Source organism: Microtus ochrogaster, chromosome 22, assembly GCF_000317375.1.
Source record: "Microtus ochrogaster isolate Prairie Vole_2 chromosome 22, MicOch1.0, whole genome shotgun sequence".
Taxonomy (NCBI): domain Eukaryota; kingdom Metazoa; phylum Chordata; class Mammalia; order Rodentia; family Cricetidae; genus Microtus; species Microtus ochrogaster.
The window spans coordinates 27,076,199-27,093,402 of record NC_022023.1 but is presented as its reverse complement, the minus strand read 5'-3'; the positions used below and the strand labels follow the sequence as shown (position 1 = coordinate 27,093,402).

Sequence of the window (17,204 nt, the reverse complement as noted above, 5' to 3'; positions counted from 1 at the left end):
GATGGATGGATGGATGGATGGATGGATGGATGGATGGATGGACACGTGGATGATGGATGGATGGATGGACACATGATGATGGGTGAATGGATGGACACATGGATGATGGATGAATGGATGGACACGTGGATGATAGATGGATGTATGGACACGTGGATGATAGATGGATGTATGGATAAATGGATGGATAGATGAATGGATGGACACGTGGATGGTGGATGGACACGTGGATGATGGATGAATGGATGGATGGACACGTGGATGAATGGATGGACACGTGGATGAATGGATGGACACGTGGATGATAGATGAATTGGATGGACATGTGGATGATGGATGAATGGATGGACACGTGGATGGTGGATGGATGGATGGACACGTGGATGGTGGATGGATGGATGGATGGATGATGGATGGATGGATGATGGATGAATGGATGGACACGTGAATGGTGGATGAATGGATGGACACGTGGATGGTGGATGAATGGATGGACACGTGGATGATGGATGAATGGATGGACACGTGGGTGATGGATGAATGGGTGGACATGTGGATGATGGATGAATGGATGGATGGATGGATGAATGGATGGACACGTGGATGGTGGATGGACACGTGGATGATGGATGAATGGATGGATGGATGAATGGATGGGCACGTGGATGGTGGATAATGGATGGACACGTGGATGATGGATGAATGGATGGATGGATGGATGAATGGATGGGCACGTGGATGGTGGATAATGGATGGACACGTGGATGATGGATGAATGGATGGACACGTGGATGATGGATGAATGGATGGACACGTGGATGATGGATGTATGGGTGAATGAATAGGTGGACTAGTGGGTGAATGTATGAATAGATGGATAAACACAAGAATGGATGTTAGTCCTTCAACAAAGAAAGGAATTTAATGTTTATTAGCGGATTTTAGTGCACACCATCTCACCTAATGACATGGGTTCTGATTATATCAACTGTGCTCACAAAAAGGAACATGGAGAAACGTTTTCCGAAGGAGCAAGGGCACTCCCTTTCCTTAGGAAGCAAAGCCATGCCATGGATGCTCACCCTTCCAGAGTGAGAGCAAGTAGGGAGCAGTGGGCAACGTAGTCCTCGGGACCATGTAGAGAAGGGCAGCAGGGCACCCCATTCCAGGGCACCCTGTTCCAGGGCACCCCGTTCCAGGGCACAGGCTGAACACGCAGAGGTTTGACAGGCCCTGTGATGTTGACAGTGACCCATCACCTGTCATCTTAGCGGAAAGTCTAAGCTAACAAGGGAGTCACCACCACATGACCTCACCACGGTTTCACTCTGAGCAAGTAGTTGACGTGTTCAGTAAAGGCAGGTTTTCCTTCATCTGAAGTCTTCAGTGTCTTCAATTCCTACCTCTCAGGGAGTTAAAATTTGGGGCAAAGTATTTGTATAGGGAATGTTCTGACATGGATGCTCTTTGCCAAGAGACTTGGCTCCCGGCCCTCTTTCAAGGGGGCTTCCAAGAATTAGAATTGCTTCTTGATGTTCAGACAAGTAGCAGTCAATATAGGAGACAGAATACATTGTCTCCTTCCTGTTTTAAACCTTTGTGGTATTTTGTTTGGGTTAGGGGTACTGGGGGTTGAACCTAGGACCTCCCATATGCTAAGTGAGTGCTCTACTACTGAGTGACATTTTCAGCCCCCATTTGCATTTTTTTTTTAAATTTAGAAACAGAGTTTAGATAACTTGCTTTGGCAGAACTTTTGATCCTCCTGACTCAGCCTCTTAAGTAGCTGAGATTACACAAGAGACCCACCAGCCCTGGCAATGTTAAATCTTCCTTAGCTCTCTCCCTGGGCATTCTTTCTTTTCCAAAAATATTAACTATATAATCGTGGAATTCAGAATGCTCAGTAGGTCCCATATTGGTGAGGCCACAGTGATGCTGAGACAGAAGGCTTGTGCTTGGGCCATGCAGGCAGGGAGGCGGGGACATATTCCAAGGGGTTCCCATGGCTGGATGCCCTAGTCCTACCTGTAAGAAACAGCTGAGATGTTCCGCTGATTTATTTTGGGTGTGTTGAAAGGACTGTGTTCAGTTTGGTTCTGGGGACAAAGTGTTCCCAGGGATCAGTTGTTTTCTTTTATGTGATACAGGTGTTCATTCTGTATCATGTATGGACCCAGACCCTACTGTGGAACCCATGGTAGCATAGGATTTATGGCAGTCCTCCTGCCTCAGTTTCCCAAATGCTGGCATTACAGTTGTAAGCCTCTGTGCCCTGCAGTTGTATCCTTGAAGGAAGCAGAAGGAAGAACAGACTTCCTAGGGCAAGACTCTGCCTTTGTTAATTTTTCCAAATAAAAGTTCCTTTTACCCAGTTTCGTGGCTCCTGGCAGGGCTGCCATCAAAGCATCCTGCCAGTAAAAAAATAAAGAGGAAAAAGGTGAAAAGCCAGACCATCCCAGCCCTGCCTACAACCTGCCTGTGATTGGCAGATGGTCACTCCCAGTTCTAATTAAAGCTTCAACCCCAGGGAAAGCATAGGAACCAATTAGGAATTCAGAACCACAAATGAAATACCTCTGTTTACATAGTCTAGTTTTAAGGCAAGCCAAATGAGTCAACTGTCCATCTAATGAATATTTACTTTCCCTAGTCATTTCCAATTAACTGTTTGATTAAATTAGCTGTTTCATTAGATTATGTAGTTTTTGTCTCTTCTCTGAACCATTTTCTTACATTCGCAAAGCCTTTTTATGCTACCTTTATATCTGGAAAACGCTGTAATTAATATTATGAACAAAAGGAAAAGATGATATAATACTATCCGGAGACACTGGAACATTGCTGCCCATGCGCAGGAATGATCAAACTGGAAATGAATGTTATAGGGCTTCGGAGAAAGTCCAATTGAATACAGATGGTATTTTATTTTAGTCATCCTAGGCTCTGTTGTATCAAAGTGCTTTGATGGATGGTACAATTTATAGTCCACCCCAACATCACATAAAACCGATGGGGTGTGCATTTGTTTAAGGAAATTACAGGAGGGAGGCAGTGAAGTGGGGTTGCTTGTCTTTAGACGCACAGATACGTGTGTGCTATGACACCTGCTAAGCGTCTTTGGACACTGATGCTATACTGGCATATGCTGTCACTTCCCATACATTCTTTTTTAAAAATACACACTTATTTACTTTTATTTTATGCATAGGGGTGTTTTGCCTACATGTATGTCTGTGCACCCGTATGCATGCAGTTCCTGTGGAAGTGTGGAAGAGTGTGTTAGATTCCCCTGAAACTGGAGTTATAGACAGTTGTGAGCTGCCATGTGGGTGCTAGGAATTGAACTCAGGTCCTCTGGAAGAGCAGTCAGTGCTCTTAACTGCTGAGCCATTGTTTACATTCTTAGTTACCCTTTATATGGTTTCCCCTGCCTTTGAAAGAGCCATCTTGCTTTGCCTTGCTGATCAGCCTTTTCACAGGGAGAAAAACTCACATGTTCCCAGTGCGCAGTATCAGTCCCTGGGTTTTCCTAAGGGCTGTCATTTAAGCAAGCTGAGAGTGTTTGCTTTAACTTGTTCTTTTGCTAAACGTCTGGAGAAGGAAGGGCAGATGTTACAGAAGCCTCGGCCAATAGCTGAAAGAGCTCACAAATTTTTTAAAAATTACTCGTTCTGATTCCGTTCCAAGCTGGCTTATGGTGTAGACGCTGCTGCCTGTCTTCCAAACCCTGCATTTTAGCTCGATGACTCTGGTTCAGCCCTTTCTCCTCCTTTGGTGCTCAGCCAGTTGGATGACGGAAGTGGGGAGATGGAGCTGTTATTGGAGGGGGGCCTCAGTGGCTGCTTCCGGGCGGTGGGGTCCTTCCAGCCGGTGCCTCCAGTCAGTGCTTCCATGTTTCACAGCCGTAGCCTGATTTCAGGGCTGCGACAGGCATTCTGCTGTAGGATGGGACTTTGCCTCAGAGTTTAATCAAAGCTTGGGTTTCTTTCCAGAGCTGAAGCAACATTGAAGCAGATCTTTCCATTAACCACAGATGGAGTTTTATCTGACAGTTTGTGTGTGGGAGCTGTTCAGATTGCAAACAAGCAGAAAGCTCCTGGCAAATAGTAGCACACAGACAGCGAGTGACCACAGTGGTCTCCGGGTGGAGGGGGGGTGTCGGTGGATTATGTAATGGGCAGGCTGCTTCTGCCCAGGGTGGATCTGCTCACGGGGTAGGGAGAACTCTCTAGGCACCCTGACTGGAGTTCTCCTGGGCCGTCATTCTCTTCCCAAGGAGTACAGAAGATAGCCACGAGGTGCCTCTCTTCATCAGAACTGGTTCTAGGACATGACTGCTGGCAATTGGCAAAGGATTTGATTTTAAAATGTACCTTGATGTTTCCTAATGTTACCTGCATACTGGCACTTCTGCTTAGGTGCCTCGGTGACATCCCTAAGGCCTCACAGTCTCAAAGAGAAGCATGCCTTTGTGTTCTCTGGCTTGAGCTGGTGACCTTGCCCTGCTTCTTTGGTGGGGGCCAGCCCCCTTGCTGCAGAGTCCTGTCCATATCCTGATTGCTCTCACTAGCATCCCAACACCCCCCTCCCTGATGTCCTCCTGAGAGCTCCCTTGTCACTTCTGGCCCACAGCTAAGCTTTCCACACTCCCAAGGGATCCTATGAAACTCCCAATTGCCACTGTCTCGAGTGGATGCTACCACTGTGGTTGGTTCCCCTGAGCCCAACCACGCCAGCCTTTAGAGTCCCCTTTGGAGGACTTCTCTCTCCACCCCATTCAGCCTTTGCTCATCTTTGTTCATCTTTCCTCTTCCCAGACTCTGGTCTCAAATAACCCTGCTACCAGGAAGCCAATATTTCAATCAAAATTCTCAGACATGGTCTGTTCCTTCTACAGTTGTATATTTGTGGTCTAGATTTAGCCTGAATGGGTGCATACCATAATATTTGATAGGAATGACAACCACGACTATGAGTTTGCTTGGAATCTGGGCAGTGACAGACACAGAGTTGGCAGGAAGCTGCATATGGTGTCACTGAGATCGAGAATGATCATCCAGTAGGGTCATCCAGAAGGCTACAACCAATAGAACCAATGGAGAGGTAACGGGAAGGCAAACCAACCAGCTTTATAGATGCTCTTGGGAAGAGGAGCCTGGGCATAGAAATACAAAAGCCCATTTCTTGCCAACACAGTATGAACTTGCAGAGAGCCAAGGCCGTATCTTGTTTGTTTTTATTCTCCCTACAAGCCCAGCAGTTGCCCAGTAAAAGCTAACAGATGCTAAATAAATGTTTATGAAATGCCCCTCAGTTTTCGCTCATGTATACCTGTCTTCATTTGCATAACAGCCCCTCTCTTTCTAAATGTTTGAGATAGAAATTGTGGCTCACCCTAACTCACTTAAAATGAAGCCCACAAGAAAGCCTGAATTCTGAAAGCCTTACCATGTTGCCAAAACCATCATGATAGACACCAGCAGTGTGGATCGGTGTCTGCTAGGGTTGCTGTGACTGGGTGGCTTAAGTAACAGATGGTTCTGTCTCATAGTCATGGAGGCCAGGAGGAGAAGATGAGGGTTTCTGCTGGGTGGATTCTGCTGAAGTCTGTTGCACGTTGCTGTGCTCCTGCTGTGTCCTCACATGGTCTCCCTCAGTGCACATCTGTGCCCGAATCTCACATGAGGACATCAGTAATAATGGATGAAGGCCTCCTCTAATGACCTCACTTTAACTCAATTTGTCTCTTTAAAGACTGTCTCCAGAGGTTGGGGTGTGGCTAGTGGCAGAACACTTGCCTAACATGTGTGAGGCCATGGGTTTGAGCATCACAGTCTCATTCTGAGATCCTGGGGCTTAGGACTTCAGCATAAGAATCTAGGGGGAGACACAATTCAGCCCTAAGGACTGACCAAACTGGGCCGTGACCGCAGCTCCTGTCTTCAGTAACTGGAAGCCGGTGACGGTTGATGAGAGATTGGCACCTTCTAGCACCTTCTGTGTCCTTCAGCAAAGTGAGAAGTAGCTTACGGATGAATGAACAGTTTTAATTTCCAAAAGCACCCACTGACATACTGCTCACATTTTTAGCGTGAATCCTAATTGGTCTGACCTTCCTCCATCAGGTCTTAATAATAAAAACCCGGAGTCAGATATTAGGACGTGAAAGCTGAAAGATCAGAGAAACAAAGCAGCAGCCACTAGTTCTTACCCCTATGAAAACCTCAGAACCAAGGGGGCAAGATCCTGTCTTTACAAATCCTTAGACTGAATTCCCTGAACTCATGTCTGCCCCTGCTTTATATTCCTCTCTCTGCTCAGCCGTCTCCTGTCTCCACCTCCCTAGCGCTGGGATTAAAGGCATGTGACTTCCACGTACTGGGATTAAAGGTGTGAGCCACAACTGCCTGGCTCCGTTTCTGTTTTAAACTGGATCTAGTGTAGCCCAGGGTGGCCTTGAACTCACAGAGTTCACTGGGGAGCCCTCTGATTCCCCAGTGCAGGGATTAAAGGTGTGTGCCACCACTGCCTGGCCTCTGTGGCTAACTAGTGGCTTAGCACCACACTCTGATCTTCAGGCAAGCTTTATTCATTCATTAGGTCACAAACAAAATATCATCACACATCACATCTCTTGTGATGGTTAAGCCAGGGTCTTCTAAACAAACAGAATTCAAGAAATGGCTTCCACAGTGTTTTTCTGTGGCTGCAAGTGAAGAGGGGAAAGGAGGGGTTGCATCCCTGTTGCCTTGGTGACACGACAGGGTGTTGCTGGTGGGATTCTAGGCTGAGTTAGAGTGTGTCTTATTTCCTGGGTTTCCTAACTTCTTCCCATTGTCTACTGCCCTGGCTTACATATACAATTGGCATAGCAACCTTGTGTCTACTCCATGCCAACCCCAAGCAGAAGTACAGCACTCCAAGTGGGCTCAGGCATCCTGCTAAGTCCAGCTCAGATGAAGCCAGAAGCCTAGATAGTTCTCCTGGTCTCCAAGGAGGTGATAGCTGTCCTATCCACAAGTGCAGAGAAAACCCTTTCATTTCTTTTTTTTTAAATATTTATTATGTATACAATGTTCTGTCTGTGTGTATGTCTGCAGGCCAGAAGAGGGCACCAGATCTCGTTACAGATGGTTGTGAGCCACCATGTGGTTGCTGGGAATTGAACTCAGGACCTCTGGAAGAGTAGGCAATGCTCTTAACCTCTGAGCCATCTCTCCAGCCCCCAACCCTTTCATTTCTATGAACCTAACTTAACCCTATGGTTTTTTGTTTTGTTTTTTGATACAGGGTTTGTCTGTGTAGCCCTGGCTGTCCTGGTACTCACTCTGTAGACCAGGCTGGCCTCGAACTCACAGAGATCTACCTGCCTCTGCCTCTCAAGTGCTGGAATTAATGGCATGTGCCACCAGTGCTCGGCTCCCCGTGATCTTTTTTTTTTTTGTCATTGCTGTCACTGTTGCATTTTAATCCACGAGTTTTATTTCCTTGCCCTAACACAGTACATTGTTCTTAGTTTAAACTTTCAAAGTGACCAGTCAACAACTTTTCATCAGAGACCAAAGGAGAAAAGCGCAAGGGAGAAAGAGCCAGGAGGTCGGGAAAGTCTCGAGGCGGCAGCACATCTCAGTCTTCTGTTTAGTCCAGCACTGTGGGCCACAGGAGGGCATGTTGAAGGGAAGGACACGCAGGGACCATCGAAGCCATGACTGCAGACATAGAGCCATCAAACTCCAAATAAGAGGGCCATTGCCTGCCCTTTCTGAACAGAGACCAGGAGGAGTGGGTGGGGGATGGTAAAATGGGAGGTGGTGGAAGGGAAAGAGAGGGGAAACTGTGGTTGGTATGTAAAATAAACGAAAAATATTAATAATAAAAGAGCAAGAGGGCCTTTAGTCTACTCAGAAATGTGGGTAGCATCAGGACATCCAGCGTGGAGGCAAGAGCCAAGGACATTTTCTTCATGTTTATAATTTTGCCCTTCGGTAAAAATTTATGCTTTTCCTTTTATGTTCTCGTGATGTAGGTGACCAAAGAGGATGGCAAGGGGTGGCCAGACGTCTGTCTCTTTAGATTTACTCTGTGTTCCTAATCACAGTGAGACTGAGGCCCTTTTGACAAACAGATCAAGGTTACGGTAGAACAAAAACCCCATGCCCGTTCCTGCAGCATTTCCACACAGTTCCCAGAAGTCCCGGGACTCCAGCCTGTCCTTCCACTCCCTTAGGGACATGGGTCCAGCTTAACTTCCTCTCATGTCTGTACACGAGAGAATAGTGCACACACAGTAAAGCGGTGTGCAAGCTGTATGGGGTTGTGTAATCATTGGCCAACACTCTCTTCCTCACCTAACTCGCCATGTTGAGCCTTTCAGCAGGCTGGAGGTTGGCCCAGCAAGGTCTTTAAATCAGTCAGCATAAACTAAATGTGATCACCTTTGTTGAGTGCAAAGACTTAGAGGTGGGCTGGCCATCTCTAAAACCACATACTTCTGTGGTTTGGAAACTGAGGCCCTGGCAGGATATCTGACTGTCTACTCGGGCTTATTTCCCCAGCTGCTCCCTTCTGCGGGAGGGCTTTAGAATTCAGTGGTTCCTTGGCTCCAGTAACAGGGCCTTTCCTCTACTGATCTGCAAGGTGGGTACTCGGGCTGCCTTACCATATAGAAGTCCCTTTTGTTCTTTTACATTTATAGAATAAAGTCCACTTCTCTTCAATGAAGCCAAAAGGCACAGAAGAGAGAGAGAGTTGCCAGGAGCTGTCCTCTTTGCTCTGGGTACCACTGTGCACGGAACACAGAATCCATTCAAGGCCCGGTAGAAGAGACCCACTTCTGAGTGCCTAAAGAGTGGTTTGGTTCTCATATGTGCCCTTCCCTGCCATCCTGTGTAGGAGCTTTCAGTACAGAGGCCTCTGTGAATATCCTTTGTCACCTTAGCTCTATCCATCCACACCGTGGACCCTAAGCTCACATATAGAAAGGAGCCTCCCTGGGGAAGCTTGCTAGGGTTTCTGAGGCTGTAGCAAACCCTTCTGGACAGGAAAGGGCTTGACATCGTACATGACTTTGGGTAGGGAACAAGCAGAGTTTTATGCTCTCTGTGTCAGGACTGTCACATGCGAAGACTTTTCAAAACAGCCCTTTGCTGTTAGTGACACCCAGGACCAGTGTGTCAACTGGGCTCTCCACTCAGAGGAAGAGGAAACAGCTAAGGACGCCACTGGGACCAGATGAACCACGAGGCCACATCAATGGCACTTGCCACCTGCAGGCTGTTTCCTGCAGCCCTGTCAGGGTCTCCCCACACTCCCCACCCCTGCCCTCTGACACTAGGTCTCTGCTTCTTCGTGTGGGATCCTATGGCTGTCTGTAAATGGTATCTCATCTTGTACACATTCCAGAGAGGCTGGATTTTTAACTTGACTTCTAGAACGAAGTTGGACATTTGCTGGAAAACAAAATATAGGGTTGGGGCAAGGCGGTGTGTGGGCTGCAGTTACTGCCAAAGTGCCGCTCTGAGTGGAATCCTGGGAAGACTCTTTCCCGGAGCAAAGAACTTTGTAGGGTAATTTTGGTGTCAGTTTAGCCGGAAACAAACAGAAGTGGAGAGAAGAAAAAAAAAGGGTCAGAATAAAGAAATCAAAATGAAGACGTTTTGCAACAGTTGGTGATGGGCAGGAATTGTGCATGGTAGGAATGTGTTTAGTAGCCTTGCTCCCAGCCCAAATCGCTTATTGCTGATGTTCCACAGAAACTAAACAAACATACAGTAGTCAGTACCCAAGCTGGGTGTGGGCATGCCAGCACATACCTGTATTCTGGCTTTAGTAGTCTGGAGTAGAGGGTTGTGAGTTCAAGACCAGCCTGAGCTACGGACTGAGTCCCAGACTAGCAGAAGCAACATAGTGAGACCCCGTCTCAGAAAGAAAAAGAGATCTATCTAAATTATATTTTCAACTCAGAAGTATGTTCCTAAAAGTCTGTTTATGGTTGTTTCTTATATACAACCCAAAGCATATTCATATTTAAAATCTGAGTCACCGCTTCATTTCTTCATCCAGGAAGCATTAATGAACTCCATCTGAGTGCCACGCATTGCCGAGCATCGTGAAATACAACAGCAACAGGACTTAGACCCTGCCTACATGGCTGTAGGGTAGCATAGGATAATTGGACCACCGTTTTAAATTCACATTTGTGTCACTATGTCAAATACCTGAGATAAATCAACTTGGGACAAGGGGGGGGTGAACTAGAACAAAGTATGAAAATGCCACAATGTATCACTCGGTTTGATAATTTAAAGTTTGCTTTAAAAATAGGAAAGGTGTGTTTTTCTGCCTCAATTTCAGAACTTTGAAGTCATAGTTACCTGATCCTATTGCAGTGGTTCTCAACCTTCCCAACACTGCGTCCCTTTAATACAGTTCCTCATGTTGTGGTGACCCCAACCATAAAATTATTATCATTCCTACTTCATAACTGTAATTTTGCTACAGTTATGAGTCATAATGTACATATCTGTGTTTTCTGGCTCTCTTAGGCAACCCCTGTGAAAGAGTCACTCAAACCCCAAAAGGGCCACGACCCACGGGTTGAGAACTACCGTCCTATTTGTTTGGGCCTGTGGTGGCACACCACATCATAAAGGGAGCACATGACAGGGAAGGCAGGTTTGCTTCATGGCAGCTGGGGAGCAAATACCAAGGAAGGTCCAGGGCAATATCCCTCAAAAGTGTACCCCAGTGACATAATTTCCTTCAAGTAGCTTCCCCATCCCCTGCTAGGGATGAAACCCAGTACCTTGTACATGCCAACTAGGCAAGTAGTCTACCGCTGGCCTGCAGCGCCAGTCAGGACCTCAACTCTTCAAGGCTATGCCATCTCTCAATAGCACCACAGGCCAGTCCACAAGCTCCCACCACGCTTGCCAACCGTAGCAGCCCCCAAAGCCATACAGTCAGAAGTGGAGGCCAGGGTCACTCAGACATGAGCTTAGTTGAGTTTAGACCTTGTTTTCCAAGTTTGATACTGTGAACTCGAAAGCTGAATCAATACATTCTGTTGTCTCTTGCTATACATTTCTCACAGGGAGAAAGTCTGGTTACCTCACACGCGTCTGGTGCAGAGGGCGTGAATGGAGCTTTAGTGGGAAGAGATGGTCAGGCCTGCTGCCAGAGAAGCACGAAGACTTCCTATGTACACCAACTCTCTTAGGAGAGGGGCTTACTAGACCATGGCCTTAACATAATGCAAAACTTATTTTGTTCACCTTTTAATGTCCCCATAGGGTTTCTCAGTCTCAACACTGTCTCAAAGTCCAAAGTTTCTGAGATTCAAGGCAGTTTCTGAACGACAGCGCCCTGTAAAATCAATAGTCAAATCACATACTTCCAACATATAACAGCACATTATACATTATGGTATTATACATTACCACCCCAAAAGGGAGGAATGGGAGCGTGGTGAGGAGATCCTGGACTAAAGCAAAACCGGATTCCAGCAAAGCAAATACAGCCCTGTGGATCCCCTGGTTCCAGTGGCTTAAAAGGCTCCACCCTTCCAGCGCTGCAGTCACTGACATGCATCTCGAGACTGGCTCCCCCATCTGTCGCTCCCCTTGGCAGCTGTCTAACAGCTATGGCATCGCCAATATCTGTGATCTCCTCTGCAGCCCAGGTTTCTCTTTCACAGCCTTGTAAAACAGCCTCTTACCCTCTCGGGACTTTCACACAAGGACACCCCCCTGCCACACTGCCTGCCCATCGTGGCTCTCTGATACCACAGAGGAAGAAGAACCATGATCTTTTCCTCTTGTGTCCTTCATACTCTGGAGCCAGCAGCAAACGGGCAACATTGTCAGGTTTGGAATGGCCCCTGCCCTCTTGAATCACACTGGCTTTGGGATCCAATTGTTTTCTAGAAGCAGAAACACCACGGGTTCTCTTTCACAAGCTGGGAGCTTGGTGGTGAGGGTTAGGGGATGGGGGGTCTCCCCCTGAGGACACCCCTCCCTTTGTTCCAGTATAGTTGTCCCTCTCTTTAATGCTGCTGATCTGAGAAGTTATAGCCCCTCTTCCAGCACCGGCTTTGGATGTAACATTAAGCTTTTTAGTGCTTTTCTTCCTCTCTAAACTGTACATCTTGTATTTTTTTTTTACCCTGCCCATTCCTTTTCACTGGAGACCTGCATAAGAGTTGTGTATAGTAACCAAGCCACAGGTTCAATACTATGCTTTGAAATCCTCTCTGCCAAAGAAATTAGTTCCTTGATTTTTTATTTAGCCTCAGGCAAGTTCTTAGGACTAGGGTGGAAAGTGGCCAGCTTCTTTGCCAAATATCGTAGGCATGGCCTCCAGCCCAGTTCTCACTGTCGTTTCCCTCTGAAACCTCTTCAGCCACAGTCCCGTTTCTCGCGGCGCTGCTGCCTTCCAGGCTGCTTGTGGAATGGCCCGTTAAGCCCCACTTACCGCCTTTAACCTCTTTTCTAGTCCCAAGTTGCAAAGTCTTCCATATTCCTTCAGAACAGCAGCATGACCATGTCCTTGACAGCAACAGCCTCTGCTTGCTGGTTCCAAGTTCTGGACTGGTTCCTTTTCCCTTCCTGAGATGAGAACACCCAAACTAACACAACTTACAGAAGGCTGTAAGCTTCAGAGGGCTGGGAGCCCCAGATGCGGCAGGCATGGGGACTGGATCAGGAAGCTGAAAGTGCACATTTTTCCTACAAGCAGGATGCAAATAGAGCTAACTAGAAGTACAGAAGCCTCTCTCCTCCGACCACCAAAAGAAAAAAAAATCTGAGCCCATGGGGGACATTCACACTCATTCAAACCACTGTAATGGGCAATACTTAACCCAAAGAGATTCTCATGTTGCTTTTTCTAATATAGATACCTACATACTCAGGGTAAATTAGTCCAAAAGACACGTTATCAGCCCTCAGCTCTTCAACATTTGCTTTCAATCTCTACAGAAGCACCAGCCCCAAGAGGGATATGTTAGAGACCTTAGTAATGCAGTCTTTTGCTGTGAATCACATTAGTTGTGGACATAGTGAATCTTGGACAAGCCTAGGCAAAGGACCCTTCTGTGTGCATGGGTGGTTTTTGTCTGATGGGGGAGATGGAGCTTCAGTCACTTGGTCTGGGGACACATGTGTGTTTGTGGCCTTCTTAGAGTAGCTAGGTGGATCTAATCTGAGGACACCCACACAGAGCCTCACATCGGGCTGGGGTGGAGGACTGGCGTGTTGGCCTTGGTCGAGAATCAAGTATGTTTACCCTCGCCTCCCCAGAACTTAGCGCTGGGCCCATGGAATTCTCGTGCACATCTCTGTTGAGTGAGCAGGTGACTATGTGATCTCCAGGATGACCAGTCACTATGCAGAGAAGTCAGGATGGAAAATTAGCTTATTCTTTATGACAGTCCAGAAGTGAGCTTGGGAGTCCTGTTGGCCCTTTCCCAGAGATGGGTGAGGATTAAGGCAGTGGCCAGAGCCTGAGAAAAAGATAGGGTGACAACTAGCCAGGGTAGCCATTGTGCTTGTGCTGACCGGGTCCCTGTTCACAGCGTTGACCCTAGACAGCCCACACTGGGTACATAATCCATGCTGTTTGGTTTCATTGCTCTGAGACTGTCGTGGTCACTGTCTCCTGTCACTGGGAGAGATTCATAACGAGGAGAGAGAGCATACCGTTGGGAACTCCAGATCGTATTGTGCATCCATTGTTGTCACAGCCCCTGCAGAACCGTGTCAGCATGGGGCCCTTCCCCAGAGCCCAGCCATGACCAGGAGCTGGGATGTGCAACTCATTCAGCTGGCAATTCCATTTTGGAAACTTGTTTCCCCACACCAACGCCCAGGCTCATAAAGCATAGCTACCTTCTTGAGCGGAAATGGGCCTGGTGGTGCTGGAGCTCTGGGTGTTTAAGGGGACAGTAAGTCAGGAGCTCTCAGCATGGCCGGAGGGATGGCATCATCTCAGAGAGGATAGAACCAGAGGCGTCCACTGTGTTTTCTATCGAGGTGTTTAGCAGCTGTGGAAACAGTACCTTACACCTCTCATACCAGGTAGTGCTTTCTGTTCCGGTAGCAGCTGAAGTGGGGACGCTGTAAAATGCCGCGAGTGAGTGGCTGTGATGAGCAAAACCTTTCGTTGCATCGTTTTGTCTCCCGTAGGAGTCTCTGTCTGTGGCACTTAAGAATTGCCCTGGACCTGGGGCCAGAGCTTTTAAATTGTCTAACCCCAAACTGATTTTGAGCCCTTTGCAGGATTTCTCTGTTGTTGTTTTTGAGACAGTGTCTTGCTATGTAGCTCTGGCTGGCCTATGCATCAAACCTCTTGCCTCCCAAGTACTAGGATTGATGGTGTGTACACCCATTTCCAGCTTTCTTGCAGGGTTGCTAATAAACCAAGTATACAGACGATTCATAGATAGATCATATCATGGTGGGTCAGCCCATGCTTCCTCCTACAGGTTTGGCCTGTGTACCAGGGAGCTTTGACATCCATTGTCCACCTGTCAGGCTCCCAGTCGGGGTGCAGTGCTCCCTCCTTCAGGAAATGGAGAAGCTGAGGCTTACCGAAGAGAGGGGAATCTTACCTTTGACCCCAGAATACCTCACTCCTTGTTTCATCTGTGATCGCCATTTTAATGTCTAGGACAGGCCCAGAGTCCCCAGCCTTGGCCCAGAAACCTTCAAGTAACCTTTTCTTCCCTTTTCCTTTGTTCTTTCCTCTTGCCTGTGCCAACTCCTATAGGCAGCCTGTCTTATGTAGAGTGACCTCACTCCACCGTCTGCGGGGTGGGAGCCCCAGAATGGGGTCCAGCCTCCTTGAGAGCAAGGACTGGATGCACGATTGCAATCTCATCTTTCCAGTCTTGGCACCCGCCTGAACCCCAGCAGCAAGCATTACTGAGGGGCTGCCCGGCTCAGCAAGGCCAAAGAAAACACTTCCACTACCTTGGGGTCTTGACTAGGCTCCTGCAGTCAGGAAAGAATGTGTCGCATGATAAGCATAACGCTGCACGCTGGGCACTGGTGTGACTGTTTTGTATGCCCTGTGTACGCAGCGGCCATCAGAATGCATGATGACAGGCCCATTCTTGAGACAGACAAACTGAGGCTCGGGAGGCACCGCGAGGTGTGGGCCTGAGTTTATCCCAGTCATTCTGAGTCCTAGAATTTATTTTTCCTTTCAAGCTCTTGCTCGATCATGAAGGCAAGTAATACCACATGAAAGAAATTTCTAAAATCTCGATTATGAATTAGCAGTGATGTCACCAGCTAGGAATTGCTGATGTCAGTCCTCTGCTGTTTTCCTTTCTGGATCGTCTCTGTGCATGCTTTGGTGCCGCGTTTCTAGTCGCTGCCCAGATTTCTGGTACATTAATTATGGTCATTTACTTCCTCGTGTCCCCTGGTACTGGTACCGGCTGACGGAACAGTTTCTTCATTCTCTTCCATTCATGTTTCCTTTTTCGGAGCAGTTGTCAATCAGTTTTTTGGCACCTCCACGTTCTATTGTTTCTGGTGGAATAAGGTCAGCATCTCTACGTTATGTCACCAGCACCACCAGCAACCCCATTCATAGGAAGCCAGCAAGCTTTCAAATGGGGTCAAAAGCGTCCCTTGGTGCGTGCCGTCCAGATCACCTACCGTGACCCAGATCTTACCAAAGGAAACCCACAGTGTCTAGAAGAGACTGAAGTTGGGAGGCCACTTTTTTGTTTGCTTTTTTGAGAAAGAACTTTTCTGTGTAGCAGTCCTGGCTGTCCTGGAACTCACTCTGTAGACCATGGCTTTCCATTCACAGAGATCCACCTGCCTCTGCCTCCCGAGTGCTAGGATTAAAGGCGTGTGCCACACCACCCGGGAAGGTCACTTTTAACAAATAAATGCTCTGTCTATTTATCGGCTATCTGTCTATTTATCGGCTATCTGTCTATCATAGATGTACCTATCTATCAGATATACCTATCTATCATATAGATCTACCTGTGGTTAGCTTACACACACACACACGCACACACACACACACACACACACACACACAGCACGTGTGTGGAGACTACAGGCTAAGTATGGAGTTGTTTTTCACCCTCCACATCGTTATGAGTTTCTCAGGTTTGTGTACTTAGTGTTTTACCCACTAAGCAACCTTGCCACCCTTTTTTAAGTGTTTGTGTGTGTATATGTGTGAACACAGACACATACACGTGCACACCAGAGTGTGCATATGGAGGTTAGAGGAAGGCTTCCCGAAACTGGTTCTCTTCCACATCACTTCTGAGATAGGGCCTCTGTTGTTGCTGCTATACTGTAGACCCCAGGGTAGCTGACCTTGGAACTTCTGGGCAATTCTCCTGTCTCCGCTTCTCCATCTCGCTGTCAGGGTGCTGGATTAGAGATATGAGCCATTGCATCGTGTTTGGTTTTTAATGTCTGTTCCTGGGCTTACACTCAGGTTGTCAGGCTTGCACAGCGAGTATTTTACCTGTGCAAACATCACACCTTTGAAGCAAATAATATCTACATTGCTTTCTGGTAGGTAAAATGGCTCCAACAGCAAGAAGTGAAGCGCAGGGTCAAGAGGCAGGCGCGAAGCGACTCTCTCTATTTCAACGATCCCATTTGGTCCAACATGTGGTACATGGTGAGTAGGTGATGGGACCTCTGTCTTCTCTAGGACGTTAGCATGCTCCTCTGAAGTGGGTTGACTTTTCCCTTGCGATCCCAGGACAGCTCCGGACAGACCTCCTTCATCTTGCGTGTGAACCCTCTGCGTCAGTGTTCTTAACAGAGTTCCTCGTGTTGCAGTGACCACCCCACCCATAAAATTATGCTGTTGCTACTTCTTAACTGTAATGGTACTACTGTAATAAATCCTGATGTAAATCCATGACTTGCAGGGTATCTGATATGTGACCTCTGTGGAGGTTGCAGCCCCCAGGTTGAGAACTACTGCTCCACGTGAAAGCACAAAGGAGCCTGTGTGAGAGTCCAGAGAGTCCTCTGTACAGAGCGAAGGGCTTTGATGCTGACTCTAGCATGGACTAAGGAGAGAGGAGCTGTCCCTGGGCAGTGTCCCCAGCAGGAGACAGTGACATAGGGAAATGGCAGCACACAGTCAGATGCAGAGAAGCTAGGGAGTCTCCACACGTAAGAAAGTCTTTGCTAAGCTGGAGCCCTCTG

The 17,204-nt window shown here is 47.5% G+C and overlaps 1 protein-coding gene across 1 annotated transcript in view; it reads left to right on the top strand.

Moving 5' to 3' along the window:
* Pcsk6 (proprotein convertase subtilisin/kexin type 6) overlaps nucleotides 1–17,204 on the top strand; it is a 168,942-nt gene that overhangs the window by 29,590 nt on the left and 122,148 nt on the right. Inside the window, exon 4 of the mRNA XM_013350233.2 lies at nucleotides 16,561–16,665. Coding sequence (XP_013205687.2) covers nucleotides 16,561–16,665 — 105 coding nt within the window. The remainder of the gene's footprint in view (nucleotides 1–16,560; nucleotides 16,666–17,204) is intronic.